Below are 22,982 nucleotides of genomic sequence, written 5' to 3'. Positions count from 1 at the left end.
CGCCATAGCTCAACACAGGCCACATGCAAATTGGTAGACTTCTTTTTTAAAATATAGAATGAATGGAAAATGGAACTTGATGGTAAGTGGCTACTGCCGCCCAGGGACATTTATGATCAACACCAGATCAGATTTCTAACTGAGGTGGACCACATATTGTTTTCCTTACTACAACTTTCAAACCAGAACACAGAATCACTATACTAAGTGCTTAACGTGATATTAAGCAGAATAAAGTGTGGCGGTGGTGCCGCTTGAGTCTGAGTCATAAAAATTCTACCAGCTACACTTGAAAAAATCATCACGTATATCGAATTCTATAAAAATACATGTATATTATACATACAATTATATTTTGAATTTACAATAGCCTAAATTGTTTTCATTGTTCTCAGGGCGGCTTTTGCTCTGTACGTGATGCGGAAAGGAGCACAGTTAGAAGTGATCACAATTATTGAATTTAAAGTTTAATAATTGGACTTCATGTACTTTACGTCTTTCTGTACTCCGTTAACATACATAGTATACTTACTGTAATGCCTGTTACGACGAACAGGCTACTATGTTATAATTACTAATAATTAATGTTATACTCGATGTAAATATAGTTAAACATGTACTATAGAATTAGATTTATCGAATACCGTTAGATTACATTACGGTTTACGTTAGGTTTATTATCACGTTTACTTTTATTAGCTTAAGGTATAATACGCCATATATATCTGTTATGGCGCAATGTAAACGAAATAGGTGATAAGGGCTAAGTTAACAGAGATGAATTGTTATGTTGTTAAGTTAAGCAACCATCTAAAGTACTCACTTCACAAGTTCCTGTAGGATGAAGCATATAGAAGAAGTACATACTAATACACTTATGTCGTAACATCTTTATAACAATAGGAACTGAAAAGCACCCAAACAGTTAGCGACTCGTGAAGTTAGTATTGCTAATAATTACATCATAACGTTCTTAGTGCAGGTGTAAATATTGTTGTTAGGTTAGTTGGGTTTATTTACATCTACAGACATAGAGCGTGTCAGACACGTGCCGTGCTAGACAAAAAATATTCTACTATACAATGTGAATAACGGATTTATATCTACCACAACAGCGTTGATACAAACCGTGTCTGTCAAATTATAGAAAAGTATGATTTTGTTTGCAACGGCCTGTGTCTGACACGTCTTGGCGTACCGACGCACTTGTCTGACACGTTCTATGTCTGTAGATAAAAATGGACATATAGTTAAGGAAATTTTTGATTAGGGTAATCGAAAGCGACCAATAGTCAGCTGTTAGGTTAAGGCGTTGAATGAAGTACTTGCACAACACTAAATTAGCTTAAGTACAAGATCGCGCCATAAGTCTATATATATTATGGGTTCGTGAAATAGGTGTTAGTTATAAAGTAAGACCTAACTCGATACCTCTCTTGCCTCCCATTCGTTCCTTCCCCATACGGAATATCAATTCATATTTATTCGTACCCGAATAGCTGAATTTGTAGGCAGAAGTCTGTCATCTATTGGCTGTACAATTAATTATGTATACTTAGTTATAACCAATTCCAGTCCGATTTCTTTAGGAACTATGTTTTAATAAGATACGTCCTTACTTATAGAAGTTATACTTCTTTTGGGGCGTTCGAAAAAAATATGAGTGAGTTAACAAAACCGACATAATAATCGACACCATAAAGTTGGCTTGTAAATATTGCAAACTTTTTAGAAAAAAATCTTTTTAGCTATGTGTTACACTCATCATACATAAGTACATATCTTTTTTATTTTTTTCGAGTAATCCATATTTTAATAATGGTTCATAATTACTTTCTATTATTAATTTTGCCAACCTTACTATTGAATGAATGCGACTTACTTCAGAGAGGTGCCGAGTTTGGGTAAATCAGTATAGTTAGTTGTTTTTAGGTTAAGAAAAGGTCGATTTTAATGATTCCCTTTAAGCAGTAAACGTTAGTTAACGTATAGAATCAGTTTTAGTTAAACAAAATTACTATTTTCACGCGTTAGTTCAACACACTTTGATCGAATTACTCTAACATTAAAATGTTTAAATGATATTTATCGTATCATCTCTTTCGTCATTCCGATTAAAAGCCATAACACAATTGACACTGCTTTTAAAATTCTTATTAAATAGTCATATATTTCGTAAATATATTTAACTTTTCTCTTTTGTTTAGTTACTTTTGTTTTGTTGTAATTTAATTGTAAATTGTCGTCGCCTAATTCACCTTGGAAATTATTATACTTGTCGCGGTTCTCATATGATTAGAACTAGATTCGTTGCAACTACGTAACTACTGGGATAGTAATGATAAGAAATCTTAAGTCTCAGCGAGTAGTCTGTAAACTGTATAGAGTATCTGTCATAACTACAGTACATTGATACTTCAATCTGTCAATAAACCTTATAGTCTTAACAACACAATAGCTATGCAAATGAACAGGCAGTTCAAAATTCTAATATGTTTTTAGTATCACAATTGATCGTAGAAAAGTTCCCTCTTTGAACAAAATCCAGGCGTTTATCTAAATTTAAACTGACATTCATGATTCGTATTCCAATAGGTAAATCCGTTAGTTGACAACAGTGAACAAATGTCAATTGTGTTAGTTAGTTGTCTGTGGCGACAGTGTACCTAGGACAAATGTCGATAGTTCCGCCTACTTAGTTTTAAGCGACATACCTATTTAATTTCGATTTAATTTCTTATTGTTTATTTTAAGGGTAACATTGCGTCTTTAGTTCTATGAGATTTTCTATTGTAGGTGCTCTAAGCCGGAATGTGGGCTTTGGAAGAAATAAACATTGTTGTTGTCGATGTGTATGTGTGAATATTTTTGTAAATTAATTTTAAGTTATATTTTGAAACATTTTCTAGGTAACTGTCTCTGAACCGAATTATATCCTTGTAACTTAAAATTCAAGTGTTATGTTTTAAATTGTATTTTGTATTTACATCGACCGGTTTATTTCTTTCAAGAACATTGGTGCCGCGGCTGGCGTACCGACGCACTTGCGCTTTGGGCTTCTGCACTTTAAAATCCTTTTTATATTAGTTATTTCATTTTTAATTTTACAATTACAACGACGTAAAATCGACATAGCACATCCCTGATAGGTGTGGGTCCCCTAACGATAATATATGTACATACATATTATAGTTTAGTAACGATGTAATATATTTCCATAACATTAGGTCATATACATATTATATTTGTATCCATTTGAAGGTGGATATCATCGCTAGTACTAAGTTTCATCATTCATATATTTTAATTAATTCATTAAACATAATATATACACGTCTAGTACACTTGAAATTATAGTGGATAGCCATAGGTTAAGTTAAGTGCGAAATATTTGTGATTTTAGCAATCGCAAAAATCTATTTTAACCTGTCATTGTTATTGTATGTTCAAGGATTTAATTTAAGGAATGATTTCGATGACGTATTTTGAGATGTCAGAGTTGCCGGGAAGAGCCCGGGGAGGCTGGCTTCAACAGCACAGTCTCCTCTCCCATGGAACTCAGACATACTTGCGAGTAGCCAACATAGAATTGTCACAAACCCCACTTTCCACTAACAATCTCTACGACCGTGATCTATTGCTCTCTTTTTTGTGTCTGTAGAAAATTTCTTTAAGACAACGGTCGTGCTGGCCATTTAGTTACTATATAAATGCATTCATTATTATGTGTCCTTTCCGACGCTGTCTATGTATTTTGAAATAGTAACCCATCCGAGACGTTTTTAAAGTCAGATATCTATATAAATGGATACATGAACAAGGATGACATCTTGTCTTACCTGACAATAACAGGCGTGCCGTATACAATCCATATGCCACTCTTACATCACCATGACGGGTATTCGTGTGGAATGAAGGTGGGTTGCACCAAGTAACGTTAACAAAAGCCTAACCAGCCGTCAAATCTACGGTTAACAATCCATGGGTTGCACCAATTTAGTTGCGGCAAACATGACGTCATACCTACCATTTAAGTTAACCGGTCGATTTCAGGCGGTTAAAGTTATTGTTTTATATAAAATCCGTGTTCGTCGTCACATTCCATCGCTATCATTAAAGTTATTATTATAATTAACTTTAATGCGTCAAGCGGTTCTACTGTGCAACCCACCCAAATCTATTTTTATCAAGACGTCTAGAATTAGACGTCTAACTGTAAATATGAAGTTTCAATATTTTATTATATAGATTGTAAGCGTAAGTGTATCCTTGCTATAAATTTATATATCTACAATGTATATTTACAAATTGAAAATCACTGTTCATTAATATAGTACTACTTAAATAATAGTGATAATAATGATATTAGTTGACGTATTTTTAGGTGAATTGTTACATTACGATGTTTACACTTTAGATGAAGCAGTGATTTAGATTGTAAACGAGTGCAATCTTATGTTTATTTTAATGGTCACAATATTGGCACGGATATATCTGGCAATTGTTCACATTTGAAGGTAATGAAACTCTGGTTCATACCTATTTGTTTTACTTAAAAATTAACGAAAACTTTATGGTGCTACTTTAGTTCTTTTTTGTCACTTAATTGTCTGCTTTATTGATTTAATTATATAATAAATTAACATATTATAATTATTAATTATATAGTTGTAATGAAGTAGAATGAAGCGGTACCAAACGTTCATAAAACGATATATAATGATAAATAAGTATAATACGATATTAGATAAACTTGATAAGTAACAGTTGCACGTGTATCGTGTCCCGTTTCCGTGCATCGCCTGTTCAGTGCACGGCGCAGTGTGCGTTGCATTGCTCGTAACATACCAAACACAGGTCAGTAATATATCATTCACTAAGTTTCGGGGATCTTAAAACTATTTCACTTAGATGTATGTAAATGTATTTGATGTATTTTTTGCATTTGCAAACGATACGTGTGTAACAAAAACAGTCACATGAAAATTGATGTTCACTAAAATGTTTTTGAATTTCTCGTGCGTACGGGGATCGTTCCTAGAGTCCCGTTGTTTAATAATATTGTTCACTGATGTCGCGTTCCCACGTCACACATTAGACAACTCCCAAATTCATCGGTCACATCGCATCAGATACGAATGTGATTACTTTACTTTTATAGTCGTAAGACGTAGAATAGATGTAGTAGAGTGTAATATTTAATTTAATATACAAGTTTAACATATGTTCGTAGAGATTACTTTATCATTGTACACTAAAAACTCTCACAACAGCTTGAGCACTGCCAGTGATCGCTGAGAGTCGGTGCCGCGAGGGGACGTGTACATTGGCGCGGCCCACAAAAGTTGCGATTAAGAATTGGTGTAAATAAAACTAGTTGAACTAAATGTTTTTGTTTTTAAGTGTAAGCTGTATCATTAAGCCCTTTCTTATTATTTAGACCGTACTGAACACATTGTCATGTTATTGGATCCCTATCATGTAGACAGTAGTTATATGTCCAATACACATTGCTCAATTTGTGAAAGAAGCTAATCATGATCACGAATGAATAAATAAAGCAAATGAGACTGAAATTTGTTTATTTTATTTCACTATAACCCTTGTATGTAATAAATAATGTTAGTATTACTGGTATTCAACCCTTCAAACAGTTATTTTTTGAAACAATACTAATACAATACTTTTACACAACCTTATAACATGAATTTAGAATGCATTGAAAATAAAAATGGGATAATTTATGAATAACATTTATTGGATTTACGCGTAACTGGGGAAGAAGGCGTCTCCGTGCGCGGTGTCCTCGTACCGGTAGGGGGCGCGGCCGAGCGTCGCCTCGTACGTACCCTTTGGCTCGCTCTTACGAATACCTTTCTTATCGCCTATCGGCCTTAATTTCGAAGTATCTATTTTCTGGAAATATAAATATATGAAAGATTTAAATATGATCACACAATTTTTTATTTAATTATTTTTTTGAACCAATGATTTCTGGTGACCGTCAGAATGGCCGGTCACTACCCATATTTTACATAGAAATAATTACTAAAAGTTGTTACCTCGTTGCTACCAGTTGCTTTGGCATTTCTAATTAATTATACAAGTATCAACAAGATATATGAAAAATGATACTATTTTTCAGGGTTCCGTGCCCAAAAATGGATCCCTGTTACTAAGACTTCGCGATCTGTGCGTCCGTCACAGGGCTCTATTTCTGGAACCGTAATACCTAGATAGACACTTGAAATTTTTACAGAGGATGCATAACTATGGCCGCTATAACAACAAATACTAAAGTAAAAATATTATAAAGTTGTATATTAAAGGGGGTCTCTATACAACAAACCGGTATTCTTTTTAAATGAGGAGTATTTTTTTTATTTTACCCTTGAGTTTTCAGAGAAGTCAACAGGCCTGCTCGCCGGGAGAGGCCTGAGCATCATGCGCGTCTTCGTGAGCGGCGTAGTGGGGCCCTTGAACGATATCCAGTAGATGGACTGGCCTTGCTGCTCCTCCGTGTTCATGGAGTACTTCCCATTCAGATTGCTAAATACAGAAACATGCTGAACTAGAAATGTCGCAAATATTACACTGTCTTATATTCGCGAGCAAGTACCTAGCTCTTCTATCCATAGTAATATACGGGTATTTTTAAGCTCTAAAAATATCTATAAATATGTAATTGTAATAAAATTATATCGTTATATTGACACACTAAAATATCTCATCAATCATAAGAAGCTGACTCGAGATGTGCTTAGTTTCTACGCCAGTGATTATTTATAGGAATTTTGATTTCCGGTTTCTCATTTCCCTACCCTCATACTGAAAACACTTGATAACTAAACTTATATTGTCATTTTAAAGTCTGATTTAAAACGGATTAGCAGTCGTATCTTTTACGTTTAAGCATAAATTAACGTTAGATAATAGAACATAGTCTATAAACGATTAGCCTCACGGACCTTTTGTCACACTCCTTATACCACCACGCGCCGCCATGCTCCGAGGCGCAAGATCCGTCCTTCCACTCGTCGTTGTCGAAGTCGTACGTCGAGAACTTCTGGCCGGCGTGGTACGACAGAGAGTCTCCTACACATACATTTATAATTTATGCAAGTAGGTACCTATTTATTATACATTATAGTAAATAAGTAAGTAATAACAGAGGCAATAACAATCTAAATGTTTGTTGTTGTTTTGCAAATATCAATGAGTGATATCGGTAGGTAGTGTAGATACTAAACTATTACCTATAGGTCGTTAAATATAAGCAATAAAAATTACACAATACTTTATAAAGTTATGTCATTTCTATTATTATTTATGTATACAAACATATTTGTTTGTAAATAAATAATTTAAATCTATGGTACCAACTACCAACCTAGTCCTCTCTGTGTACCTATACAACTATTGATATAGGTACCACTAGTAAAAAAACGTACACAACTGAATTCTGACCTGCTGATCCATGAAATGCCCCAAGGGTACTTATCCTGTAGCCTTCGTGCTCTGGTCCGATGGTAAACACAGAGTAAGCAGCGAAAGCCTCTTGCCCTAGTTGACTCTCCATTTCTATCCTCAATTCGTAAAGCTTTTGATTGGTGAGAAAGTTAAGTTTTTCCAAACCGAGCCAGAACTCCCCAGCTAAGTTGCCAAAGCCGTGTTTATACTCAGGCCAACTTTTGTAGAAATCTTGGGAACCATCAAAACGATTTTGAAAGACCTGCAAAATAATGTCGTTAATTATGAGTCATTAGATATCTTTACAACTGGGTGGAACCTTTACACACTTCACATGGTAGTACATGGTTACACGCGTCACATAGGTAATAATAACAGGAAACTGCTTAACGTGTCCTCCTAAGCGTAGAAGCGCGTATGTAATTTAGTCTCTAGCTAGCAGCGCTTAACTTTTTAGTTTTGTATAATATGCGCTTTAAATAATGCGTTTTATAAAATAGCTTTCAACAACACTTTCGGACAAACTTATCACCCTGACTCTTTCCCATCTGATTATTCTTTCCCAACTTATGATTCTGATTTTTTCGTATCTGTCCTGTACATTGACAACGGTCTCGTTTTTTTTTTTTTAATTTGTAATACGCCACGGTATTTCCTTTCATCTAATAACTTCGAACTATTGTGGAATGGGATTTATTCCAACCCGGGCAGGGTTGGAATAAATCAAACAAGAAAAAGGAGAAGTGATCTCACCGTCCAGCCTCCGCCAGCTGTGTTAAGGTCGCAGAGCACATAGAACGGCTCCATGTCATCCGGCTTAATTTTATAAATCCCAGACACATTAAATCCTTGTATTTGTATTTCATAACAATCCGTAGGATATCTTTCCACACGGTCCACTCTTCCGATCCTATTTAATTAAAAAACTCGTAATTTAATACATACTTAATACCCCAGTAATAACAACAGTGTTAATTAATAACGAATTATTATTAAGTTGATATTTGTGTAAATGTTTAATATTCTATTTTATATAGTAATTTTAGATGCTTCTACCCAATTGCCATGTAGGTAATTCAAGAGACAAGATACTTGATAGCTAGGCAATTGTATGTTATAATTAACATTGCACACTATAAAGCATATTAAACGTTGCTATCGCCGGTTTAACATCTATAAATTAAACAAATAGTAAACTACTTACTTGCAGTCACACTTTCGAGATTTCTGATCGTGTAGGGCTCTTCTAAATTCGCTGATTAAACTCACAGCATCAAAACTACTACCTTCAGTCCTGTTACAATGAAAATAGTTAGTAAATGCCTATTACATGTAAAATAGTTATAAAAACCCGACCAATATTTCTCAGTTACCTACTGTTCGTAATTAGTATACCGTAATAATTACTTACTTATTATAAAAAGATCTCAAAATAGAAGGGATTAAGTAGAAGTAATAAATAAAGGATGAATGAAGTGACTTAGCCATTTTGTTAAGTAACGATACTCACTTTTGTAAATTCCTGGAGGATTGTCTACTTTTCACCTCAGATATGACACTAGCGATAGAGTCCACTCCAGTGAGGATGGCCTTTACATGGTTTTCCAAAAACGACAGCCGGTTATCCAAGGTTGGATCTACCCGATATTGCGTACCTTCTACTGTAAACAGTTACAGATGAAAATTCAATCAAATTTTGTACAATATATTCAGACCTTTAGTCGTGGCTAAACATATAAGACAACGCGCAAGAAAACGCTCTGACAATTAATCTCTAATGATTAAAAAACACATTTTTAATCATTCGAATTTTTTCACACAAAAATACATGAATTACTTTGGGCAGGGTCGCTCCTGAGATGATAATGTATAATGATTAAACCATAAAATATCTAAATATGTATTTAAGATCATTTTCTTAAACATTTGCGCCCTGGATCAAAATTTAGGTATCCATAAACTTCTGAACGTACTTATACCTACTTAAAATACGTCCCTATCACATATCAATATTAAGCTTAAATATAACTTAAATTCGTTTTCGTTATTTAAAGTTTTCTTACGCCTATTCACACACATTCAAAAATCACCGTACCATAAGATGTACCATCTGCCCTAGGACTATGCTCAAGCATTCCCTTAATATGTCCTACGTCGTTTTTTATACTGTCTATTGCTGTGTCTATTTTGTCTTCATAGGGATGAGCTTCGATTGATTTTATAATTTCTGTCAATCGTTTTAATATAGCATTTGTTTTTTCATGAACCTCGATATCCAACCTGTTCAGTCTAAAATCTACACTGTCGACCTTTTTAAGATATTTTTCACTCGACGTAATCGAATCCATTAACTTCTCTATAACCATCTCGTTATCCGACATAGACGTAGATTGGGGAACTCTGGTAAAATTATCTTTTTTCTTGGAAGAGAGCATTGCATCCGTCAATTCGTCTTCGTATTCCTTTTTCCATAAAGATTTTTCCGGAGAATCGTTCTTACGTCTGCCTTTTCTGTCTCCACTCACTTCACCAGTTACAGCTGTGAGTGTTACAAGTACCATCTGAAATATTGTTACAATCCTGACCATTCTGGTCAACAGTCAACTCGGCGGAAACGGTGAGAAGCGAATGAAATCTTCTCCTCATTTTATGGACTCGCTGAAGTTTACAAACTTCGAGATGACTAAACAAAAACAAAGACTACGAAATGCCTTGCGAATGACTGCTGAGAATGGATGCTTGGCGCAAATTGTTCTGAGTAGTGTTTATATTTACGGTCATCAATAGTATTGATAGTAAATATTCAGGTGAAAACACAAATGAAGTAAATAAAAGCAAATAAATGTTGAATTCCAACTAGAAATATAATAATACGAAGGCTAATCATAGGTCAGGTATAGCATAGCTGCCTGTTTATATGTTATTGTAATATAATGAACAATATCTGCGTAGAGTAGTTCAATTTAGAATTATTATCACAGGCTGCATTATTACCACCCACCTACCCATTCCATTATATCCATTATAAAAGACCACGTCAATTTAACCACGGAGCATAGATGTGTATATTTTTAGTTAATAGTAAGTAAGTATAGCTCGTTAGGTTTATGCGACAGTAATTTGGGACATAATATCAATGCCGTAAATCAGCGTAGCGTAATGTCCAACTAAGCATGAACACATTCCATGGACATTTTCTAAATTGCTATGTAGAACTGCCACTGTATCATTCAGTGTTATTAGTTGCATCCATCATAGAATATAATGAGGTTTACTGTTACTTTTGACCTTAACGAACTTAAGTGGGCTAAATGTTAATTCGTTCTTTTTGAGGGATTAGGTAATTTTCCACCTCGAGAAGTACAAATAAATACAATTACACTATGTTGTATCTAATACGTTTAAACGAGCAATCCTTGTATATACTTTTTTATGATGTAGGAGTAGTAGACGAGTACGCAGTCCACCTGATGGTAAGTGGCTACTGCCGCCCATTGGCATCTGTAATCAACCCCAGATAGGATAAAATATTCCTACCTGAGGTCGGCCACAGATGCGCCGCTACCCCTGAGGACTAAACTGGAACGCCTCGGAAAAGTCTGTCTCCCTTACCACACCCTTCAAAACGGAACACAGCAACGGCTAACACTGCTGTTACTAGGCATAAATGGGTGTGGCGGTGGTGCCGCCGCAGACGAACCACAAAGGGTTCTACCACCTTGAGATGGATAGACTTATATATATAATATTAGACCTATATAGAGACTTAGATAGACCTATATATAATCTGAATCTTGGAAACGACTCCCAACGATTTTTATGAAACTATTACGCAGGAGGTTTCGGGGACAATAAATTGATCTAGCTAGGTTTCATTTTTAGAAATAGTCGTTTAAAAAAGAACATCGAGCAAAGCTCGGTCATCCAGGTACTGTTTACGTTATTAATCTGTGGTACTGTGTATATTAAATGTACAACAATGAAAATTACCTCGCAATATCGGCGCTCTGGTGTCATCTACACGATCCGACAAAGAGTACTTTAATTTTTCCAAATCTTTTTTAAGTAACACAAGTGCATTTTCCAGGCTTTCAGTTGGAGAAGCTTTCACAACACGAAGAATCTCAGAAAGGTACTTCAAAATGGTATTCGTTCTATCGTGAAATGTTGAGTCTAAATGGTTTATCTTTTTTTCTACGGAATCTATCATTTTCAAGTATTGTTCGCTGGCCATCAGGGTGTCCACAAACCGTTCAACGACGGCTTCTCCTTTAACAGTTCGGCGGGTGGTCGTGGGCAAGCGACTCATGTTGTATCTTTTGACGGTAGCCTTCACATCGTCTTCGTCAGTATCTTCCAGGATCTCCGTAGTCTTCTTGGTGTGTGTCAACGAAATCGACAAAGTAATTAAGAATATTAACTTCCACATCTCTCCCGTACCCTCCGGCAACACCGAGCACAATGAATATTAATGGTGTTGTATGTTTAAATAAACTCCCATATTATAAAAACATTAACCGCTCTCATATCTCATTACTATAAACTCATTGTACGCCTGTTCTTTGGGTGGGAACTCTCCCAACTATTGAGTCACCCACACGCGTTTATTATTAAACTTCCTTAGCTTTCATTCATGAGTTTCATGACAAACATACTAAGTGGGGCAATTTAAAATTATACAAAAGTATGTAACATATTTTGCAATTATTTATTAAACAATTAATTTCTCAAACCGATCTTTACGTGCCTTTATGCCTTACCATTCATAGTCACTATAATATTATAGCTCCTAAGATTGTCAAACTCTTCGTCACTTGCTAGTCTAAGCATAATCTTCAAAACCTGTAGCGCAAGGAGCACTACTGATACTAGGGAAAACTAACAGCAATAATATACTTAATAGTTACTAATTATGGTTTATGAAGGATGGCTTCGTGTAGCTTTGTTTAAATTTTGCGTACACGTGTAAAATAATCATATGCAAGATAGAATGCGTTTTATGGCATTCCAGGCACGCTGTATAATGCAGCTTTAAAAAGGCTTAGAATAGCTGTTCTTCAAAGCCGACAATGTATTGGAAATGCCTCTGGAGTTTCAAATATCTATACGCGACGTTAGCCATAGGTGGTCACTTATCTCACTGTAATGTAGGTAGGTAGTAAAATATTTGTCCCCGTAGTTCCGGGACCAGAATAGGGCTACGGTATCCCCTGCATGTCGTAAGAAGCAACTAGAGGGGGTTTTCGGGGTTACGGGCGGCAAGAGTGGGAACTCGAACCGCCCGGCTAGCGACTCCGGGAAGGACGGCGCTATGTGTGGTCGCATTTCGTCGTATACACATGACGGTGTGGTGATACAAACTCACCTGGGCGGAGCCCGACGGGTCAGTGCGCTGAGAGGACTCCGGGATCTCCAAAGGAATATATATATATATATATTATATGTGTATATATATATATATATATATATATATATATATATATATATATATATATATATATATTGCGTTTTAGCAGTTATGTTTTGAATCGCTCTTGTGGGCGACAGTGAAGTAAGTTTTATAGACGTTGTTATACTCTAATATGTCTCTTGCATTGGACCATCAAAATTCTGTTAGCTAGTTTAGTTTCCTTCTTAACGCATTTTTAAAAGGTAAGTAGGATACAACTTGGCTCCACCGCTACACTTGGTTTTTGTTTCACAACATAAGCGCTAAACTCTATTGTGTTATGCTTTGAAGGGCGCTGTAAGGAAAACATAAGGAAAACGAGGTGTTCCAACTTAGTCTTCAGAGGTAGGTTCAGACACGGGTTCAGAGTAGATATCTTATCTATAAGTTGATTACAAATATCCAGAGGTGATACATTCTCACATTAAAAGAGATTTTAGAAGAAGAATATACGGCATAAAATAATAATAGAATGTAAATATGAATGTAATAATTGTAGAAGTAGAATGGGAGAGTTTAACCCATTAACTTCCACGTTAACAGACTTTTAGAAATTTATTCAACGTTAAGGAATTTAATAAAGTTAGGAACCAACCTCGAATCTTAAATATATGGAACCATAATACCACTACCATAGTTTAGTAAAGATACTTCGCCGCCTTGAAATTGAATGAAGCCACAAACGGCTTATTAGTAAGTTCTTTTTTTGAATTCTTGACAAATAAAAACATTTTTAGAGAAAATTTACGAATAAATAACGAATACTACGTAATTTACATAATATATAAATAATTATTTAAAATATTTTAGGGACATTTTAGCACGGAGACGTAGCAAAACTCTTTTACGCAACTATTTCAATTCTCAAAACTGGGTACATTTTCTTGTTAGGAGTGAGTAATATTTACTAATCTATGCCTTAAATAATAACTTTATGTACATATAGTTATCAACACTAAACACGCTCCGTGACGTCATTCAAAGAGCGCCAAAAATATTGGCGTTCAAACGTGTCAAATTTTATCGATACTTTGAATAACTTTAAAAATAAAATTCACACACTAATAACATTGATTATATTTTTTTACTATTTTAAAACGACGTGATAAGTTATTTAAAATAATAGAATAAATATGTGCATATTCTCTATTGTAAAGAAAAACTATAACTATAATGTGCCGCCACTTTTAATGGACAGTTTGAGTTGACATTTATGACCAAAGAGTATATAGTAACCAGAGTGTCATCAATTCCTATACTAATATATAGGAATTGATGACACTCTGATTGTCCTTTCTGTCAGCTGTCACTAGTGACAGCCTAATTTATTATTTACTTAGCTTTGGCGGAAAATGATAATGAGGTGACGTTTGTTATCAGATAAAAGTTGTTAAACTTGTGCGTTACGATGATTATGTACTTTGTGTGTCCGTTCATTAAACAGCGGTCTGTTGCGTAATTAGTTTTAAACTTTATGAGTACTTTTACTTTTACACAAGTTATTAAAATACGTCTTCGAAACTCAATTTTTACGTTATAAAATGCTTAAGGTGAGTGTTTTTATTAAATATAAAAATAGATAACTAAATAATAGTAATTTCTTGATCTTGTTTACGGCTGGGTGTTACCCTCAATACTATTAACAATTATATGCTCTGCACCCAAGTGGAAAATATTTATTTAATAATAACTGTTTCAAAGAGCAATACTTAATTAGAGGATTTTAGTGATGAAATAAATTTCTAATACGCACGTTTAATGTCAAAAATCAGGCCAAAATTCAAATTAAGCGATTGCTATATAAGTATATGCTTACAGGGTATTGTGGGATTGGTTACCGGAGGGGCCTCTGGGTTAGGTCGGGCCACAGTTGAACAACTGTTGAAGCAGGGCGGCAGGGTCGTCATCTGTGACCTGCCGAACAGTTCCGGACAAGAGACAGCTAAACAACTTGGAGAAAATGCAGCTTTTGTGCCTGTTGACGTATGTTTTTGTATAGTCTAAATATATTGAATGTCCATTTTCGTGAATCATAACTTAGACTCTAGGTGGCGGTCACACTTTTGTTGTTTTATTTTACATTACTCTCAGTAAATAAATAAGAGTAGATAAGATAATTAAGAATAAATAAGAAGGATTTAACTAGTGGAAAGTGTCATGGTTGACTAAAGATCTCGTCACAACTCGAGTTACGATAACAGTATGAAAATGATTACATATTGTACCCTTAAGGTGCCTTTCCATCAGAGATATACAGACTAACTAACCTATGGATGTATGTCAAATATACCAATAAAATGATAGATTTTGATTGAACGAAACAATCGGTTGATTAGACTTACATTCATAGTCTTAGCTAACTCGCACATAATGTCAGTGTCAAGATAAAACAAAATTCATTTTATAATTTCATTTTATAATATGCTATCACCAGAATTTTTACCTTTTTTGTTTTTATGACTATTATCCAAACTAATATTTCTATGGGAATAATAGACATGTGCCTAAATATTATGGACTCTCCCTTTATTAGTATAGTCTGCGCATAGATTAGTAGTCCGCGTAAAACTGCTAGTCCGCTCTGAATATATAAATGAATCACATCACCATAGCAAATTGTATGACTACACCTGCTCGCAACAACTGCAGAGTTAACTAGCACTTTGGTGCGGGCTATACATAATGTTTTTGTCACAATATGACTGCAGGTAACTTCAGAGAAGGATGTGAAGAATGCTTTGCAAACAACATTAGACAAGTTTGGGCGGCTCGATGTCACTGTCAACTGTGCCGGAGTTGCTACTGCCTCCAGGATTTACAACTTCAAGAAGAACCAACCATTTGATCTGAATATGTTTCAAAAGACTATTGAAGTATGTTAATCTCTTGAAGTATATTCTCTACTTTTCAATTTCACTTACTGTTCCATACTTTCCAAAGGGATAACCCCTTTTATTTATATAGTTTTGAGGACATTCCGTTGATTGTAATTCTTTGTGTGTGTGATTTGGCAGCACAATTCAATGGAAGTCTTGTCATTATCTTGTCATATGTAAAAAATAACATTGAAATACTTATACATACTACAATTATAAATACATGTCAGTAACAAGTAATAGGGCCTTGTTTATTTTACAAATAACTAATTCATATGATGCAAACTAAATTTATTATGTTAATTCACAGGTAAACTTAATAGGTACATTCAATGTGATTCGCCTGGCCGCCGGTTTGATCGGCAAGAATGCTCCCGATGCTGATGGACAACGAGGGGTCATTATTAACACTGCTAGTGTGGCTGCATTCGATGGACAGGTGCTTAATACATATAATTTGGTTTAAAAAGAAGCAGTGATAGCGTAGAGCTAATTAGCGTAGAAACTTTGTCTGCTCAAAGGTTTAAATCCTACACATTTAATCTAACGCAATCATGATTTATCAAAATTATGACTGCATTAAAAATTGTCACATGTTTAAATAGAAATCATCTTGAGTAAACATGTGTCTGAGAGTTCTTAAAGTAAATTTGACATAAATCCCCTCCAATTGTGAGGAGAATGATGCCCATTTGTGGGACCGTAAGGGCTTGACAACAAAGACGACACAACTATAGTATTACTAATAAAAAAATATTCTACAGATCGGTCAAGCGGCGTATTCTGCGTCGAAGGCGGGGGTGGTCGGCATGACCCTGCCCATAGCAAGAGACTTGGCCAAGCAAGGGATTAGAGTTGTCACCATAGCTCCAGGTAAGCTCCAGGAAAATAATGAGTGAATTTTTATAACACACAAACCTAAAATCGTCACTAATTTTGACAAGCAAATTTCGCAAGTATGGCATAAATAGTTCTCCAATCTCGCGATCTATTTTTTAAGGATGATAACGATATGATTATAAGAATTTCATATAAAATGTAATCCGCATAATAATTCAAACGTTTCTGTTTTGAAACAACACAAGAAAAATATAAGATCAAAGCCATATATGTCACTATCATGACCTCGTTGTTTTGTTGCAGGTCTCTTCCGTACGCCGATGATGGAAATGTTGCCAGAACCGGCGATCAAAGAGTTGGAGGCATCAGTACCGTTCCCCAAGCGTCTGGGCCACCCGCAAGAGTATGCTTTACTCGTGCAAAGCATCATCCAGAACCCCATGCTCAACGGCGAAACCATCCGCATCGACGGCTCTCTTAGAATGCAATAGTAAAAAGATTGCCTCAATTCAACTTATAAAATACTCTTCGCTTTTCGCTTAGGCTAAGCTCAAAAATGTTTAAGTCAAATGCAACTGCTCATTGAGACTGATACAAGTCTGTCTATTACTCAATTATATTTTACGAGGCATTTATTTTAATATGTATAGGTAGTCACAGTGATTGATATAGTTACCTGCATTTTTTTATACACTTACTGTTTGTTACTTAGCTAAAAATATATGAACAGGTTTAAATAAAGACACAATTGTTTAAACGAAAATATTATTTATTTCTACAATAACGAGCGACGGCGACTGGGCCCGCCGCCGACGCGTACGTGCGTCTCACAATATTTATTATTCACCTTCAAATAAATACACGACGATGCCCACACCTCACACCGCCCATTTTACATGTATTCAAGTGGTCATTTAACAATAGATCATTGTTTACAGATTAAACTTAATGACATTTCGAAACAATTGCGAATATAAAAAATAATTTTAAAAGGTTTAGCGACAACAATAACTATTATTTTAAAATGAATAAAAGATGTGAGGTAATGAGACGGTAAAAATGTGGTTGCGGTACGTAAATCGGCTGCTCCGCATTTAACTGATCTACAAATTAAAATGCCGGGGCTTGACTGTCGTCTGTAACTAGTACGATCTATATCATATATCACTAGTTTCGTTAACAATGCAAAGCGAAATTATATCGCGGCGGGCGACAGTAAATCCACAATCTATTATAGTTAGTGTACAATCATTATATTTAGTGAGTGATGTCTGCAATGATGTCGAGATTCCTCTACATAGCAAGTCACAATAACTACTGTTTACTTTGAACATAGATCAATTAAAGACGAGAGATGTAAAATAAAGCCCTCATATATGATATACATGTGTACTTATGAATTACAATTTATAATAACATATAGCGGTCACTGGACCGAGATGCGAGGGATGTGTTCCGCTCGTGGCGAGAGGAGCCGCGGTCGCACGCGTCGGGGCCGACTGTCTCGGTGCACATCGAACAACACTCGACTTAAACATTAAAGCCATTTAAATAATATTATGAACAAATCGACGAGCACTAGAGACATGCACTCGACCCGTCGCCTCCGACCATTACAACAGTACAACTAGTCACATATGACTAAGTTTTTCAGAATTATTTCTTAGATGTATCCATAGAAAATGCAGTGTTGCATTGGTACTTGCTCCACATTCTGTTTCAACAATAACCATTTAAAATTGAATGAAAACATTGATTACCTCGCCCTAGCTATATGTACAATTAATAAAATAGAACTAACACGGTTCGCGAAATAAAGTTAGGTGCAACAGAAATAATCGCTTAGGTACTTAAGACTTACAACTAATATGAACCCTTCAGGCACAGACCTGTCGATTCGCTCAAATTCACGTCCTCACATAAACTTAAACCGAGAGAATACTATACACAGACTAAAGTAAACAACATCGACTGAGATTAAACCTAACTTATCGTTAATGAACAACAAAGTGGTTAACTTACAAGTTGTAACGCGCCGCGTAACGTCCGACGCGCGTCACCTAGCGTTACGATTAATGTTATTTTGGAATGTGTGTGACGCGTACAACCCCCCCCCCCCCGTACCGCCCCCGCACGCGTCGTAACTACCGTCGAATGAAGCATGTGATGATGAACACTACACGAGGCGCCGTGAGGTTACGTTACTCTGCGGTAAGAATCTGAGCGAAGTAACAGTGCCGAGAGCGAGCGGAGCCTCTGCGCAGCTCACTCGATGTCACTACTCGTCTTTATATCTAATTGAACTCAAAATGTACATTTACATACAACACATATCGTGTCCCTAAATATTTTAAAATACTTATCATTTTAATTCATAAATATAGATATTACTTACACAAACGCTAAAATACATTACGCGATATAGTACAACCTAGCCTTAGACGTTAATCGTAGGTTACGTTATAAGCATAGATAAAAAAGAAACACATTTAATTAAATAGATGTTTAAAATCGATGTCACTTGTAGAAGTGAAGGAGGGACGTTAAAATTACAGCAATCGAACCGAACGACGAATAATTATGTGAATGAACACTGGCACCTTTTTAACAATTATTGTCTAAGTGAGATGTTTCAACGAGACGCGAAAACAAAGTTAACATTTCGCTACATCGGTTAGGTGTAGGCGCCGCTACGAACCCTGTACGATCCCTTAACTAATGGCACGCGACGCCGCGACACATCAACACGGACATTATACAAACCGACATAACGCTATCGACCATATTTGTAGTTTTTATAATACACTATCTAATAATAATATTTAATATACTTTTAAGAAATAACAGAACAAAAGCTGGGTTACTTTGCCAATAAAAAATACCGACGAGTCTATGTACATTTATTTATTTATGTACATAAAATTGATTAATAAAAATATCTTTTTTTTCATTGCCGTATTATATTATAGTAGAAAAAGCGACATTAACACATTTGAAAATTTAATTAACAAATGATTAGCGATCTCTCAAAGAACTCAAATTAAAAATATCTACCATTCAAAATACATGCGCATCAATACTATATTTAGTTCGTTGAAAGTTACCCAGCTTATAGGTATGTAAACTTTGTCATAACTTTAAAATAATAATTATTGTTTTTCGCATTTATAAGAAAATATTCAATAAAATATACTAAAGCATAACTCATACAAAATACACACATAAAATATAATTTAATACTCATAATAATAATATTTTGTATAGGGATTGCAATAATTTATTGCTTCGAGGCACAATATCGATTCCTTGTATTAGGTATATAGTAGTAATAGACATAAAATAAAAAATAATACTGTAATAGATTCCTTTAAAGAAAACTGCAAACAAAGATATACAATACTGCAAAATGGTAACCTGTGTGTGGTATTATCCTGTATGTGCCTACATAACTAATAAAAGGAATCTGCTAACAAAATTAATAATAAATAAATAATAAAAAACGGTAGGTAAAAGATGTTATATTGTTCGAACACGATACGTAACAACGGAGTCCTACAAACAATGGAAACGTTACTAAATGAGTTTTATTTTAAAGCTGCAATGGACACGAAGGCGCTTGTTTCGAAATCTGTCGATCTGTCCCTGACAAGAACGAGTGAGAGCCACACAGCCTAATGTACCTAACTATGTCATACCATCACAGACTAGCTTTGCCTTCCATAAAGCGTTTAACGAGTGAAGCTGCTGCGAATTCATCCAATAAAGAAACGCGTACGATTGTGGTACACAAAAACAAGATTTATTAAAAAATAAGTGTAATGATAATTGGTGCAACAAGCGCTCCTGTTCTAAATGAAATGTACGCAGCTTCACATACTATATAGCATTATTATAAACCATTTAATATATACAAACTGAGACAACGACGATGAATATTGTGGCGTCACAAACTGAAACTACTCGTTTATTCGTTACTTACAAGAGGTCAGCAATCAAATGAAACTCGTTAAATTATAAAATGAAAACAGGAAATCACTTTTATAGTGAGAAGCTATTAAGTTATCTTAATCGTGTTGAATTAATTTCAATCCATATTTTAAACATTTAGAACTTTTACAAGAACTACATTTAAGGAACTTTGTTAGAGTCGATATAAGTTTACACAATATAACATTTTAATCCTAATAACAGGTACAAATTGAACTCAATTGACAAACCTTTCGGTTTAGCCACGAAAGGTGATGTAACCCACCGCGTTTCTTTCGAGCCAACGTCGGCAGCAGACAGGTATCGTATGATAGCGGTAAAGTACCAAGTCGACAGTTTCAAAGCCTGCATAACAACTAACGGAAGCAACGAATGGTTTCCATGTAAGAAGATGAAGTTATGTTCACTGGACGGTATTATAGACAAAACGTGGTGCCATAACGTTTACTTTACAAATATACAAGCCTAGGTAGGAGCCGCGAAGCCAAATCAACTGAAAATATTTACCGGTCAATCAATAATATCTAATATATACTCGTTGATGCGGCCTACTATTCGTTTGCACTTGGTGCAAATACACTACTATAATTAAAATTTAATAATATATAAACATTCACCTTTAAACACAAACCGTCAATCACATTTCCGATTAACTAAGATCATCCGTATCGTACGCAAGTGCGCAAGCGCGTGCAAGCGTGTAGCGGCCTCGCTGCCGGCCTCTGCGCTACCGGGTGCCGACCCGTGCTCGCATTATACAAAAACGTAAACGTTCTCAAATTAAATTTGTAACGCATATAGGCAGGTATCACAAGATGATGACGTCATTTCAATACAATATTCAAATAGATATCCACGATAAGAGTTGATCTTCACACTTGATTACGTACGCTACAACATTTAGAAAAATACGAAATCATGTACTTTCAGTTAACATATTATATATGTTAATAAAGAACAATATGTTTTATAAAAATACATCGCCTACCTCGGCCATCGGCCCGTAGACGCTAGTACCCATATTTTTTAAAAATCTATGATTTTTAAGGCTTCTTGCACGTATGTTGAGAAATATTTTACATAATTACATTTATATAAGTAGCATAAATCACTGTTATGTGCTATAATAATATTTACAAGAACTATAATTTTTGTACTGGTACGGCCGATAAAATTATTGATAAATTTAATACAACATTCAGATAAATATCTTTAAAAGGACAACTGTAACTTTTAACACGATTCAATGATTATAATAATTGTTCATCTTATTTAATAATGATATACATAGACAATTCTACTTTTCAAATATCAACTTTCGATAAAATTTAAAATATTAGCCGTAACTATATTACTTATTCGCAACTCGTAACATATGTAGAACAAACGAATCACATACATCGAACAAGATATGGATAAAGACAGTTGATACATTCGAACGCGTAGTGCTTTAGACCTAAAACAAGATGAATCGTATAGTAATATGAATAAGTAACGCGAACGGACGGCGCGCGCGTCGCCGCCTCCCGACCCCGCCACAACATACTTAGGTACTGCAATTAAACTAACAATTATACATAATTATGAACGTTTCAACTAATATTAAAACGGTTTTCATCAATTTTTTCGTTTTAAATCACAGACGCTTTCCTAAAATATGTATTGTAACATTTCTTTTTGCTACGCACCGGAGTTAAGACAAGCTTATTTAATGAAGGTAATATAATCTAATTAAATTTTGAAGTAACGATATAGACTGCTCCATAAATTAACCGTAGCTACACAAGACTGGGGTAAATATTTTTGTTTATTATGTTATAGAGATTAGGCAGATAAATATTTGTTTTATCTGTATTGGGACTAGGCGCGCGAGGCGCAATAACTTATTACATTTAATCACACACCAATATATAAACTAAACCTTATCAACATAAGTAATATTTTGTATTACAAGTATCTGATGTGGATTGGGGGCGTCCGGCGCCACCTCGGACCGCTCCCGCCCGTTCACTGGGTTCAGGATCTGGAAACAAGCAACGGACACACTTGTACTCACACACACCTACAACCACATACTATTTTAATACTAACATAATTATACTATACATACAACACCAATATTAGTAACAATTATGTGTGTATATTTATATTTGTATTTATTATTTACATATGTGTGGTACGAAACCCTATGCAGTATGAGCGTATTGAAACAAATCAAAATAAAAATACATTTAATGTAAAAATATAAAATAAGGAAAGACAGGACAATAAAATTATTAATTTACTTGACGCGCTTAATATGTGATCAATATGATCATTAATAACGATTACTATTCGTATTCTAATTAGAATAATTTAAA

The 22,982-nt window shown here is 34.9% G+C and overlaps 4 protein-coding genes across 24 annotated transcripts in view; 2 read left to right on the top strand and 2 right to left on the bottom strand.

The window, feature by feature from the left end:
- PH (polyhomeotic) overlaps nucleotides 1-5,576 on the top strand; it is a 48,839-nt gene extending 43,263 nt beyond the window's left edge. For all 10 annotated transcript variants that reach the window (XM_073074944.1, XM_073074942.1, XM_073074940.1 and 7 more), the window contains one exon: nucleotides 396-5,576. The gene's annotated coding sequence lies outside the window, so the exon portion shown is untranslated. The remainder of the gene's footprint in view (nucleotides 1-395) is intronic.
- LOC140743561 (fibrinogen C domain-containing protein 1) lies at nucleotides 5,566-12,020 on the bottom strand. Of its 4 annotated transcripts, none has more exons than XM_073074948.1 (8): nucleotides 11,461-12,020; nucleotides 8,981-9,128; nucleotides 8,675-8,764; nucleotides 8,224-8,380; nucleotides 7,468-7,732; nucleotides 6,969-7,095; nucleotides 6,390-6,549; nucleotides 5,566-5,916 (listed from the first exon to the last, which is right to left on the bottom strand). In XM_073074948.1, the coding sequence occupies exons 1-8, from the start codon at nucleotides 11,897-11,899 to the stop codon at nucleotides 5,764-5,766; spliced, it is 1,539 nt and encodes a 512-aa protein (XP_072931049.1). In that variant the 5' UTR covers nucleotides 11,900-12,020; the 3' UTR covers nucleotides 5,566-5,763. The 4 variants fall into 4 exon arrangements, with proteins under 4 accessions (XP_072931049.1, XP_072931048.1, XP_072931047.1 ...); XM_073074947.1 differs by having other exon boundaries at nucleotides 8,981-9,131; nucleotides 11,461-12,017; XM_073074946.1 differs by lacking the exon at nucleotides 11,461-12,020 and adding an exon at nucleotides 9,566-10,118.
- Nucleotides 12,021-14,203: 2,183 nt separating this feature from the next.
- LOC140743557 (3-hydroxyacyl-CoA dehydrogenase type-2) lies at nucleotides 14,204-17,398 on the top strand. Its single transcript, XM_073074931.1, has 6 exons — nucleotides 14,204-14,469; nucleotides 14,738-14,902; nucleotides 15,628-15,792; nucleotides 16,106-16,234; nucleotides 16,560-16,668; nucleotides 16,939-17,398. The coding sequence occupies exons 1-6, from the start codon at nucleotides 14,461-14,463 to the stop codon at nucleotides 17,124-17,126; spliced, it is 765 nt and encodes a 254-aa protein (XP_072931032.1). The 5' UTR covers nucleotides 14,204-14,460; the 3' UTR covers nucleotides 17,127-17,398.
- Nucleotides 17,384-22,982, bottom strand: part of LOC140743555 (nuclear hormone receptor FTZ-F1) — a 37,548-nt gene continuing 31,949 nt past the window's right edge. For 8 of the 9 annotated variants that reach the window (XM_073074922.1, XM_073074925.1, XM_073074927.1 and 5 more), the window contains one exon: nucleotides 17,384-22,645. Coding sequence is in view for 3 of the 9 variants with exons in the window: in XM_073074927.1 (XP_072931028.1) it covers nucleotides 22,639-22,645 (7 nt within the window). In the remaining 6 variants the exon portion in view is untranslated. The remainder of the gene's footprint in view (nucleotides 22,646-22,982) is intronic. The other variant, XM_073074923.1, reaches the window with a different exon arrangement.

This window comes from Epargyreus clarus, unplaced genomic scaffold (assembly GCF_041222505.1).
Source record: "Epargyreus clarus isolate Ecla_fem2 unplaced genomic scaffold, WU_Ecla_fem_2.2 ptg000007l, whole genome shotgun sequence".
Taxonomy (NCBI): Eukaryota; Metazoa; Arthropoda; class Insecta; order Lepidoptera; family Hesperiidae; genus Epargyreus; species Epargyreus clarus.
This window is presented reverse-complemented; position numbering and strand designations above follow the sequence as displayed.